The 13,769-nt window shown below is 31.6% G+C and overlaps 1 protein-coding gene across 2 annotated transcripts in view; it reads right to left on the bottom strand.

Annotated features, from left to right (window-relative positions):
* Nucleotides 1-524: 524 nt before the first annotated feature.
* The window catches only part of LOC106463912 (neuronal acetylcholine receptor subunit alpha-10-like), a 57,340-nt gene continuing 44,095 nt past the window's right edge, over nucleotides 525-13,769 (bottom strand). The window contains exons 5-9 of one of the 2 annotated variants that reach the window (XM_022391879.1): nucleotides 11,844-11,953; nucleotides 10,896-11,082; nucleotides 5,670-6,021; nucleotides 4,918-5,105; nucleotides 525-3,598 (exon numbers count right to left, since the gene is read on the bottom strand). In XM_022391879.1, coding sequence (XP_022247587.1) covers nucleotides 3,230-3,598; nucleotides 4,918-5,105; nucleotides 5,670-6,021; nucleotides 10,896-11,082; nucleotides 11,844-11,953 — 1,206 coding nt within the window. In that variant the 3' untranslated portion in view covers nucleotides 525-3,229. The remainder of the gene's footprint in view (nucleotides 3,599-4,917; nucleotides 5,106-5,669; nucleotides 6,022-10,895; nucleotides 11,083-11,843; nucleotides 11,954-13,769) is intronic. The other variant, XM_013923996.2, reaches the window with a different exon arrangement.

The raw sequence follows: 13,769 nt of genomic DNA, 5'->3' as shown, positions 1-13,769 counted from the left end.
TAAGACTGTTGACTTGGTACACAGTACAAATACATTACGTTTAAGGTGTTCAAAAGAACAGAAGTTTGCTCTCGTGGAATGATTTCTTGTCTTAAACCTCCTTAGCATGAAAATGCACACTATATACACATATCTCTTACTAAATAACTGATTCATTTCTTATTTTTCATCTAACTGATACGGTAAAGATTTAGTTAACTTCTGCATAGGTTATTAGTTAAACATATGTTACTTCTAAAAAAAAAAAACATAATGGACAATATTATTCCTAAGTTGGCAAATTTTAAACTTGTACAACCAAGCATTATTGGACATTTGAAAATCTTTTACGAATCAGTGAAACAGTATAAATATATTATATATAATCACAACTCGATCTTTGACATATATATGTCATCAACACAATGTGAAAGTGCTTTTTTAATTAAGAGACTTGCAAGTACATCTTCTGGGTATTTTTACTAAGTTATTCTTGTCCAGAAAATCATATTATTTTAAACAAATAACGTTTGTAATCAAGAAGGTAAAGACCAAGGTAAAAAGATTTTATTCATATCTCAAGTGATCCATCTTGTAGATTTACAGTGAAAACAATTTTGAAAGTTAGGAAAAACAAAACAATTGTCAGCTGGACTGCAAGATAAATACCAGTTATTATAGAATAACACACAAGTAAAATTTATATATTGAAATAAGGATAACCTAATGAAATGAGAAATCTAGAATCAATTTTAAAATATTTTAATCCATATTAAAGGATCTGATGGTGTTGTTGAAAGGTGGTTGATATTTATTAATAAGGAGAACGAAAACTTGCTCATCCGTTACTAATAGCAGTTCAAAGAATATACTTATAATAAACTATCTTTAGCTTAATTCTATGAATGAAATTCAAAATTACAAACGTATTCATATTGATCAAATATCTAATGGTTCAGTTTACCATATAAATCTATCATTTGAGATCATGCTTCACGTTGAATTTACTCAGAACAACACAACATATATCTGTGCCTCATCTACCGAATCGTATTATATTGTGCTTCTTGGTAACCGTAATAAAAGAAAAATATAAGCTCTGAAAAGTAAGTTCTGTTGCTAGTACAATACATCATCAGCACAACAACACATCATGAACACACATTTGTACAAAACTTATATTGAACAAAGACGTACCTATAAATCTTGTAGAACGGAAGGAAACAAACCCACCACAAGTGTGTACAAACAGTAACAAATTGGTAAGATGTTGTTTACTGTTTGTGTACGAAGGTATGATTAAGACAAAAAGTACAATGCTTAAAAGCTCCGCCAGATAATGACAGATAATTATAATGGAAAGCTATTAACACTTTTTTATAAAAAGTCAACTAGATTGTGCATTTCATAGTAACAATTCTAGACTTACAAAACAGTATAGATTATTACTATAAATAATTAACATATAGACCGTAAGCTCAGTGATTCGGTATTTAATCTGGGACGAGTTCTTTTTTTCCTTTCGAAATGTTGATAAAATATGTAACAATAACAACAGCTTTTTTGTAATTTTCTAATAAATATTTTTAGGAGTTCGATTTACAGAAATGGAAACACAAACTACTTCATATCTAGTCATTAAAAACTCACTTTATAACTATGTAATACTCTGTATATACGATATATGTCAGAGTGCACATTTGTTTTTGCTTTTTCAAACTGCTCTTAATTTATCTATAAATTTCAAATCGGACCTGAATGATAGTAAAATTTCAGACCTATTTTTTTTGTTTCTGAAATGTCATTGCCAAGTAAGCCTTTTGTTCAATATCAGAAATCTTCAGCTGGGTTAGATGTTGAGAGACAAAAGTCCATATCTGAAGCTCAATATATATATATATATATTCAACATTTAAAAGTTGCGGTCTGAACGCTGAAACCTGGCGGAGAATTAGAAACCAATAGATTGTATATGTGGCTGTAGACTTTTTTCATATTATTCTTAATTTATCCGTTATGGATTTCAGTTTCTCATTTGAAATCCGTAATGGAGAATTAAGAGGAATGTGAAAATAAACAACTACAAAAAAAATTTGCAATGTGAATTGCGTCATAAATGTTAAGCCTATGCTTCGCCAGCTTTCACTGTTCTGACCATAACTTTAATAACATATTTTGTTGTATTTCCTTACATGTTTACATTCTCTCAAAATAAAGGTGCTAATGTACGTTGCTTGACTTCAGCGTGAGCACAGCGTCTTCTAAAAGTTTAGTAACAGCGCTATTAAAGTGTGTTTTAAGTGACGATTCGCTCAGTTCTAGAGTTAATCTTACTTTCTGTTAACAGAATGAAACATCTGTCACCTAAAATTCCATTTTTACAAAAACAAAACAATAAACAGTTCCTCGTATTTATGTAACAGAAATTTCAGGCGAATTAATTACAAAGGTAAACGATGGGTTATCTGTGTTCTGTTCACCGTGGGTATCGAAACCAGATTTTTAGTGGTATAAGTTCTCGGACTTACCGCTGAGCTTCAGAAATACATAAAACCTTTCTCCTTGTTCTGCAAAATATTGGCCGAACATTCAAAACTAATAAATTAATTAAGTCGGAGAACGACAAACATATATTGACAAAAGGAAACAAATCTAATTATTAGAGACATCTGTGTAACTAATTATCTGTAAAACAAGATTAATCTGAAGTTTCTACGAAAAAAATTATAACTTATGTTGTTCATTTTACACATTGGAAATGTGTTATAAGGTTTGTCATTAATAAACGTTTATAATGTGTAAAAATTACATTTCACTGAACGATACTATAATTTCAAAAATTTATTTACACTTTCAACTGGCTGTAGACATTTCACGAATAAAGCTTTTTCATGGTTTAAATTCATTAGTAGTTGACATTAATGCCAGCTCTAAGACGTCCATGATCTGAATCAACCAAGAAACAATCCATATGAATTATGGGACAAAACATACAAATTTAAACTAGAACAAAAAGTATCGACCTTTTATTCTTTATTTCATGATATTTTTTTAAATACAAACTAATAGTAAGTATAATATTTTGTTAATAAAAATTCATGCAAAAATAGTGACGTGATTTCTTTTACGCTAATATAGCCCGAAAAAAAATTCGCATTTAAACTCTACGATATAGAACTGAACTACCAGAAGCTCAAAAGAAAAACAGCAAAAAGAACGAAACGGTAGTATTATATTTATTATATTACCGCTATGGTCCGTGCGGAGACGACAATAACACAAGTAACGTCATGACAGTAGAGACGATGAGAAATAATGCCAGCCATAATCTATCACACACTAGCGACGTCTGGTGCCATTCTGTCTTGATGTTTTCTTTTCGTGCCTTTTCAGCTATTCGCATTTCATTTCTCTCAACTGTTTCATAAATTTTACCAAGGATTCTCAACACCTGCCTTTTGTATTCGTCATTAGAATAATCACTGGTTTCACCCATCTCCTTGCGCTTCCGAAGTCGAGGTGAGAAATTATATTGTTCGATATGTCCAAAATCAAACTTATCTTCATTTGATGACTGTCGTTCGAGGTTTGACTTTTTCTCGTCGTCCTTGAGCTTTAACTTAAAAAAAGACAAATCGAGTTTTTAAGTCTAAAACCTTTTTTCTTTCCAATAACAATACTTGTTTGAATTATAGTTGTTAAGACTGAATTGATATTGTCTTAACATAATTATAAAGATAAAGTCCAAGAAAGAGTTAACGCAACAGATGGTGTATAATTTTCTGCATTTTTGGCTTTTTGAATAAATCAGTAAAAGTAATGGAATCAGTCATATGATATGATATCTAAAACAGTTAGAAAAGATAGGTAAATGGCTAAATAGATTCATGGATAAACAAACAGCCAGGTTGATTTCTGAAGGCAGAAAAAGAATTAAAATAAGTTTAAAATGTTTTATATTTCTTTCAAAGTAGTCAAGATATAAAACACGGTTTAGTTACACTTCAGAAATGTTGGATGGTAATTAGCACAAATATTGTGTTTTTCAAAACGGTACAAATGATCTTCCCCCAGCACAGACACGCGTGAGCTTTAACACTATTATTGTAATGATATAAACACACGACTCGTCTTGAGGTTGCTAAGAGTACAATTGATGAGTAGTTTTTAGCTCAAAATTGTATTTATTTAACTATACATTATTGTGTTATGAAGTTACATTTTTATGAACAGTTCCAATTTCCATCGTTAAGAAGTAGCACATAGTGTATTTGTTTGTTGAGCCTCACGCAAAACTACTCGAAGGCTATCTGCATTAGCCGTTACTAATTTTGAAGTGGTAGACAAGAAAGAAGGCAGCTAATTAACTTCATTCACAATCGGCTCTTGGGCAGATGCTTTTGAAATAGTGTGATTGCCTGTCTCATTTTAACATCCTCCCCATGACTGTAAGGGCCAGCAGGTTCGGTGACGGGGTTCGAACCCGCGACCTGCAGATTAAGAGAGTCGAGTACCTTACCCATCAGGCCATGACAGGCTATACATAGTGAAAAATAATAGTTCTTCTTCTTCTGAAGTAATTTTTCAAATATTGTTTTAATGCAACGTTTGACTTAATTTACGTTATGAAATATCCGAATCTACCGACATTATATGTATGTATATTGTAAAACGTTCAACGCAAAAACTGTGCATCAACCAATATATATATATATTCTGTCATAATGTCTGTGTTGTCTCTAACTTAAAAATGTGTTTCTCAGAACAAAGGTTGTGTTGTTTTCAGCATTTTTTGCATTACAAATGAGGTAAACGAGAGCAATTATTAATAAGATATTATATGATAAATATAAACAAAAGTCATGACTGATTTTAAAATTGTTGTGGCTTAGTGAAACAGTTTGTTGTATTTTGGTTCAAGAAAAGCGAACAGCCTACCTCTGGCTCCTGTTCAGTGTGAGAGGAACACTTGGAGAATATTATCTTAGCAAGAAATCCCAACATTACGCTACGAATACACCGTGGAACTTCATTTTCAAAATTCCCTCGATGATGAACGTGTAATGTCAACACAGAAAAAATGGTCATCAGTGCAACTAAGCAGATAGTTACAACGTAGTACAGGCCTGACAAAAGAGAGGTTTCTTGTGGTGAAATTAACTTTCCACTGATCAGCTTTTCATTTGTTTTTGCAGTGGATATTTTAACAGAAGAAACCATTAAGGACTATACCGTTTTTTTAAATTCAAGAGAACTTTTTAGTTCTTTTGAATTAAACATTTTTACTTTCGCATCTTACAAAAGAAGTAATTGAGTAATTGCTCACATGTAAACCTTAGTAAAAACAAGCATTAGTGTAAACGAATAAATTATTTACTTACTTCGTGTTTATTACCAATAGACCTTAGTATAACAAAATTTCAATATTTTATTACTAAATAACACACTTTTTATTATCATTCAAGACGCATTTTTTTAAATTTATTGATAAACATATTTATAAAACACATTTTTTTAAATGTAATAAAGTTTCATTAAAAACACAATAATCATGTTCTGGAATATTTTATTAAACTGTAGACATAACATATTTTAACACAAAATTTAAATGTAAGTTGAAAACAAATTCAAAACGGAATGAGTCGAGGTTTATAGAGTTATTTAGATGCAGGTTGTTTGAATGTACTTACTAATTAAAGGCGTTTCTTGAGAGGGCGGTAAGGTATCTTTCACGAAGACAAAAAATATAACAATTGTTAAGAGTGTGCATATACTCAAAGTAACTTTTTCTCCTGACTCGCAAGGCATACAGAAGGTAAGTAGTGACACGCAGTTCATGAGTAGACACGGTAGGATCAGGTTAAACACATAGTACAACGGTCTGCGGCGAAGCTCTAAGGTGTACACGAGTTCAGGGTAAGGTTCTTCACAGCAAGAATACTGAAGAGTAGTTGAAGTGGCTGAAAATCCGTTCAAATCAAATTCCCCGTTTTCTTGATAGTCTCTCAGTTCTGTGTGGTCTTTTTCTTTCATTAGTTCAACCTACAGGCAATAGAAATATACGACGTGGGTATCTATCTTTCTTTCTAAAAAGTCAGCAGTCTATAAAATTATTCACTTCTCTCAACAAACACTATTTGTCTTCTTTAAATCCCTGAACAAAACGTCTAGTGTTTGTACGAATCTTCGGCAGTTTAACAAGCTAGAACATTGATATTCAAAGTAAAAAACAAAACAGCTGTCGCTAGCAGTTGGATGCTGACTTCAACAGGATGTTAAAACAACAAAGATTCGACGCTACTCAAGATTAGTTCCAGTTTATCCCACCAAAGTAAGGGCAGTGTAGGAAACTTGTGTTCAAAACATTTTCTTCTCCTTTTTAGGTAAAATACAGCTTTAAAATAGTTTGTAAAATACAGTCGAGTGTGAAACTTCTACTGGTAAATCTTAAGTTTTTTGTCTTGTAATTAAGCAATTCTACAAAGATGTGAAGTTACTGGCTTTGTCGGTTTTAGTCAGTCAAGAAAACGTTTGGTCTAAGAAAAAAACGACGCTATTTAATCTTGAATAAGCAATGACATATGTATTAGCCACTTTATCTAATGTCTTGCTAATTATTATTTGCTGAAATGACATATGTATTAGCCACTTTATCTAATGTCTTCCTAAACATTATTTGATGAGATGAAATATGTATTAGCCACTTTATCTAATGTCTTGCTAAACATTATTTGATGAGATGAAATATGTATTAGCCACTTTATCTAATGTCTTGCTAAACATTATTTGATGAGATGAAATATGTATTAACCACTTTATCTAATGTCTTGCTAAGCATTATTTGCTGAAATGAAATATGTATTAGCCACTTTATCTAATATCTTGCTAAACACTATTTGCTGAGATGAAATATGTATTAGCCACTTTATCTAATGTCTTGCTTAACATTATTTGCTGAGAAGACGTATGTATTAGCCACTTTATCTAATGTCTTGCTAAATATTATTTGCTGAGATGAAATATGTATTAGCCACTTTATCTAATGTCTTGCTAAATATTATTTGATGAGATGAAATATGTATTAACCGCTTTATCTAATGTCTTCCTAAACACTATTTGCTGAGATGAAATATGTATTAGCCACTTTATCTAATGTCTTGCTAAGCATTATTTAATGAGATGAAATATTTATTAGCCACTTTATCTAATGTCTTCCTAAACATTATTTGCTGAGAAACGTAATGGAGGAATGAGCGTTCAAGTTTTAACAAGTTGAATATTTTCGAGAAATTAAATCATTATGCCTTCATTTACTTTTCATAGAGTAATTTGTTTTAAGTGATTGTATTTCAAATAGAAAATATAAATATTTCACCCAAATATCTTTGCTAACATTTAACTTTTGCTAAGGGTAACTTTATGTGTGAACAACTTTACCGATCTGTATAATGTGATCCGATAAAGTTTGAAAATGTGTTTTGTAGAATTTGATGTAGTTAACTCAACTAATGGTATTTCTGATGTTGCAGAATCTCCTTCGGTATAAGTATCAACCACATCAGTTTATTACTTTTTTAGTGCTTATTCATCAATGAATTAACTTGACAAGTAATAATAACTGAATCGTTTTTTGTTTTAGTTGTATAGAACGGAAAGTCGAAATTGCAAAATTCTAACAGTTCCTAACTTTTTAAATAAATTACTAAATAAGACAAAAGCGGTTTTTGTTAACTTATAAAGTTTATGAACACTTGTAATACAAAAATTATGTGACTAAATGGAGAGACTCGTTTACTTTTATTTGTACAAATTGGAAAAATGTGATCAACGTGATATTCAAGTTCAAACTTTTACTACGCACCAGGTGAGTTTGTGGTAAAATGTCCTATTTTACAGGAAAACCTCAGGTGAATTGTTTACACTGACGTGAATTTTAACTTGACAACTGGACTCGAATATTATACCACAAATATCGTTCTTCTAAAGACTAGGGAGTTTACTGTCATACTTTTATAAAAATCTAATGCTAGAACATGGAGATTGGTCACTTGACAATAAAGCTATAATTATGTATTATTAATACATCTTGCATAAATATCGATAATTGAAAAGTCGTGTTGTAATCCATCATTCCTCATGATGTTTAATCACTAGAAAGTATAGGTCGTATTGTACAATATAACTAATGATTGGTTACTATATATTGGTCTATATACAGTGTATTTCTAATGTAGATTGGTTGCTTAATAGTCTGGCTCTAATGTTACAACATTCATATACGATGTATTTCTAATAAAATACCTGGTCACTGAAATGTCTGGCTCTGATATTACAACGTCTATACATATCTCATAGCGTCTGGTCAGTCACTTGATAGTCTATCTCTGATGTTACAACGTCTATACATATCTAATAACGTCTGGTCAGTCACTTGAAAGTCTATCTCGGATATTACAACGTCTATACATATCTAATAACGTCTGGTCAGTAACTTGATAGTCTATCTCTGATGTTACAACGTCTATACATATCTAATAACGTCTGGTCAGTCACTTGATAGTCTATCTCGGATATTACAACGTCTATACATATCTAATAACGTCTGGTCAGTCACTTGAAAGTCTATCTCGGATATTACAACGTCTATACATATCTAATAACGTCTGGTCAGTAACTTGATAGTCTATCTCTGATGTTACAACGTCTATACATATCTAATAACGTCTGGCCAGTCACTTGATAGTCTATCTCGGATATTACAACGTCTATACATATCTAATAACGTCTGATTAGTCACTTGATAGTCTATCTCTGATGTTACAACGTCTATACATATTTAATAACGTTTGATTAGTCACTTAATAGTCTGACTTTGACATTTAAACATCATAATTTTACGATAACTTAGTAATAATTCTTTCATAATTTAAAAAAGGATATATTTGTAACAATTTGCCACTTTTAACTACTCAGTTAAGTGCTATTCATGTGCATTAAAATACTGAAAATGGGGATCTTATATAATAAACAGGTAATATTACTTGTTTTAAGCGATCCGGGCTAGTAATTAACTTTCATTGAAAGCATATTGAAGTAACCTTAAGGCGGAACTTGTCAGTTTACCATTTGAATAAAAGCTGAATGATGATGAAGATGATTATGAGGTACGACACGTTTGAATCTTTTGTCTAGAAAACGTGTAATGATCACCATGTTTATCACTTTATCTTTTATCAGAGTAACGTGAACTTAAAGAAAAAAAAACGTGTTTTGAACTTATCTATGAATTGATATTCCACTATAACTCGATGTTGAACTTATATTGCGGCCTCGTAATTAGATGCACATAAATAGGGCCGTTACTTTCATGAGAACTGAAGCCAGAACATTAACGTGCAGTAGCACGTACTGATAGAATTTGGTGTCTTTAGTGCAACGGTAGAGAGACGATGGTTTATGAAATTCGATAACTTTACTTGATTTTACACTTTAAAGCTTGACTTTTGGTGGAAACTGACTTTATAAAAGATAAATATGAAAAGGACTATGGGACTGCATAGACTTACATTATAGACTACCATGGGACTGCACTTACATTATAGACTACCATGGGACTGCACTTACATTATAGACTATTTGTTTCTTTACATATGCTTGTGAAATGAATATATTTATAAAATAAACTGTCAGGTTACTTTGTCTGTATATGTTAGTGGTTTGAATACATTTACAATATCAACTGTCAGAGTACTTTTTTCGCATATGTTAGTGATTTGAATATACTTACAATATGGACTACCATGATAATTTGTCTGTCTGTACATATTAGTGACTTGAATATACTTACAATATGGATTACCATGATAATTTGTCTGTCTGAATATGTCAGTGACTGGAATATACTTACAATATGGACCACCATGATAATTTGTCTGTCTGAATATGTCAGTGACTTGAATATACTTACAATATGGACTACCATGATAATTTGTCTGTCTGTACATATTAGTGACTTGAATATATTTACAATATGGATTACCATGATAATTTGTCTGTCTGAATATGTCAGTGACTGGAATATACTTACAATATGGACCACCATGATAATTTGTCTGTCTGAATATGTCAGTGACTTGAATATACTTACAATATGGACTACCATGATAACTTGTCTGTCTGTACATATTAGTGACTTGAATATACTTACAATATGGACCACCATGATAATTTGTTTGTTTGTATATGTTAGTGACTTGAAAACAATATGGAACATTAGGGTACATTTTCTACGAGAGTGTTATTATCGCAGTCTGATTTTATACATATATTACATTCAATTGCTGATCATCAAATTCTCATATTTCCGCACAATTTTGCAATGATCGCCAGCGTCTCTGCTCTTGATACCATTTAGTGACCTTATATGAAGGTGATAAGAGACGATTTGATAAATGAGTACATACGGGTAAGTCAACTGAAGATGATGTTTGTGTAATGTGTGTTTACTATTGCCTGTTGTCTATTATGACAAGTCACGTTACCATATTGTTATGATCCTGCCGTGTGAGTTAGAAACTAGACATATTCTTCAGACATTCAATCGATGAACCGTTTTATTCATTTCATCTGACTGACAGTTACGAGAGTGAATTGTGCCAGTGTTTACTACTTAGATGTTGACTAATTGAACCACTAAAATATCATTCGCAGATTGAGTATTTTCACGTAATAAACTTTCTAACTTATGATTAAACATTGAGTGTAAAAGTTATACAAAAATTATTTTAATGCATTAGTTAATGGTTATTCAAACCCGAAGTGTTTTAATCATGTATCATTAGTAGTTGAAGCTACACATTATTTCTGAACACTCTTAGTGAAGGAAATGTTTATTTTCCATAAAGTATTTAACTCACTTGTAAGCCATCGTAAGTTCCAGAGGCAAACCTCATTGTACAATACTGGACGTCAAACGGAAAGTATTTGATGTCAATTTGACAAGAACTTCTCAGCAGAGCTCTTGAGAACCAAACGACTTCTCCGGTGTATTTAACTATAACGTTGGTGTTAACATGGTCAGGGGGCTTCTCCGTGTCAGCGCTGCTTGTAAGGATATACCAATTAAATATTATATCCACAATAAAGATGTTAAAGGTAAAATCCTTAAAAAAAGAGTAACAAGAAAGCACAAAACTTAACTTATGATAGCACAGAGAATGCGACGAAAGATTATTAGTAATTGCGTAAAGTTCTTTCGTAACACAGGAGTTCAACTAAGAATTTAGACAAATCTCTTGTCGTGAAGAAAGTCTTATTGTAGACCAATACCCAAAAAGTGCAACTGAAATTTGCTTGTAACTGCCATTAACGTAAAAATATCTGTTTACGTGTAGACCAGTGTGTAACATATCTTCATCATCCATGCCATATAATTGACTGAATAAGCATTTTGAAAAGAAAATAACATTTGTGTACTTGTTTAGATAAATTTAATTATACATTTGAATATTCAGTTGTTAATTACATAATTCGTATCATTTCACTATGTCGTTGCACTGAACAGATAGAGCCTCACTTTTGCATGGTGGATCCGAGATGACTGCAGAGTTAAGACTGAAAAGGTTGATCAGTTCTCATGTAAGAGTGAGCAGTGTATACTTTAACACGCATCTTTACCTTTAAACATAATATGTGGGGTTGACTAACCCAACTTAAAAACCATAATATCACCTATAAAATCTTTAGCTACACGGCTGAAGTTCAGTACACCATGTTTGCAAGAAGTCATGATACGTCTGAATTGGGGCAGAGTATTTGGGGCTATTAATCAAAACACTAACTGCTAACAAATTTATCCGTTTTACTTGTTAAACAGTAAGATGTCTGGTCTCCACACTTGACTTGCTGGCACCCGGATCACTGGAATTCCGTTGAAGTCAGTAACATTCCATCTTAAATGGTAATCTGTCCATTTCTGGAAGTGCGACAGAATCTTAGTAACCATAAATTGAATAAAAATCTAAAGGAGAAACATTTTACAAATAAAATCTCATTCACAAGTAAAACAATTGTTATTATATTTCACGCCACAGTTGAAGTATATATCTGCCTATTCAAACATGCATACATAAATGTATATATATATGTATAATTATCTAAGAAAAAATTCGCAAATATATATATATATATACACACAAGTACATGGTGTCCGAAAAGTCTGGAATCATTGGCAGTTAATCGAATCTTACAGAATGTTTTCCACCTGCTGTCCTTGTAATTCGAATCAAGTTTGGATTAACAGCATGATTAACTCGACCATGCTTTGACAGCACCATAATCAGTCACGTATCTGAACTTAAGAGAAGGTGCAAACCACCTATGGTTCCAGACTTTCCGACGCCCTGTAGTGTACAACAAATCGTTTCAGTTACAAAAACGTTTAGGATATACATTCCTAAGTTATTTTTATGCTTTTGAAAAACGTAGCTTAGAAAAATGTATCTTGTGAACAGCAGTTGGTTTTACATCTGACATGAAGTGTTACTGGTATATGCCGAAAATATATTCTGTATGCGTTATATGATATATTGAGTTTTTGTACAGTAATTGCTCTTTCTAATACACTTTCAAATATTATATTATATATCCATAGCCACGAATGTTGTTTCAACTTGTATATATTGTGAAGCAATAAATCATCTATTTATTTTGCTTCCGTACTAAATAATACGCTATTTAGAAATATTTGTTTAAGGCTTAATGGAAATTTTGAACAGAACCGACCATAAGCTTTAATGCCATTTTTCCCTTTCTATCGATAATATCCCACACGATATTTCCTTCTAGTTTTAAGTTTAGTTTCATACGATAAAATACTGATTAAAGACATTTGAGTGATTTCGAAATAACTCCTGAACTTTACACACTATACCTTGGGTTCATTTCAACTAATTTTGTTTTAGATGAACAGTACTTTGTTGTTTAGTTTACTTCCTTTTTTTCTGTTTTGCAGATCTTTGTAAAAACATTTATGTTCATATATATTATTATTTGTATTAAATTTTTTTTATCCCTGCTTGTAAATATTATCCACCATAAAACATGAATGCATACTATTACAAGTAGCTGATGATGGACTTTGTTGATTCGGTAGCGTTCGAAGATAAAATATTTTTAAAACTTTTGTTCCTGTTTAACTTGACATATCTACATCGCCTTGATACACACAGTTTTCTTTTTTAACACAAATACGTTTTAATATACACACAACAATATAATTTACAATAACAGTTATTACAAACAATGATTTATAAACAAAAGTTTCACAAACTTACAAGTAATATAAAGTCTTTTTTCTAGTTTGGAAATTCCTTGATATCTTATCGAGGGTTCACGATGAGCGAGTTGATTACGAGTTGATATAGGTATAATTCACTTAGTACGAAGCTAGCTAGCCCTGTAGTTCTCGCTAATCACACGCCTATTAAAGATTGCGTTTCCACCGATGACGTTGGGTAATGTTTTCGTAAAAATATTAATGTCCGATGAGAATCCACTGAAGTTAAATGAGTCGTAATGTTGAAACTTTGTAAATGCTCCTGGTCAAATCTCTGAAGTTTTCCGATTGGTAAGCGTTATAACAATCAGTTATAGCTTTCGAAGTTTTAAAGCACACTGATTATAGCGAACTAATAATACATACTCTCCTTGGCGCGTCACGTTGGTTATATTTATAGCCGTGAGAAGGTTTTTCTAGAAATTACAGATTACCTAACAATACAATTTAAGTA

This window comes from Limulus polyphemus, unplaced genomic scaffold (genome assembly GCF_000517525.1).
Source record: "Limulus polyphemus unplaced genomic scaffold, Limulus_polyphemus-2.1.2 Scaffold56, whole genome shotgun sequence".
In the NCBI taxonomy this organism is placed as follows: domain Eukaryota; kingdom Metazoa; phylum Arthropoda; class Merostomata; order Xiphosura; family Limulidae; genus Limulus; species Limulus polyphemus.
Note: the sequence above shows the minus strand (reverse complement) of the source record. Positions and strands in the feature narration are given on the sequence as shown.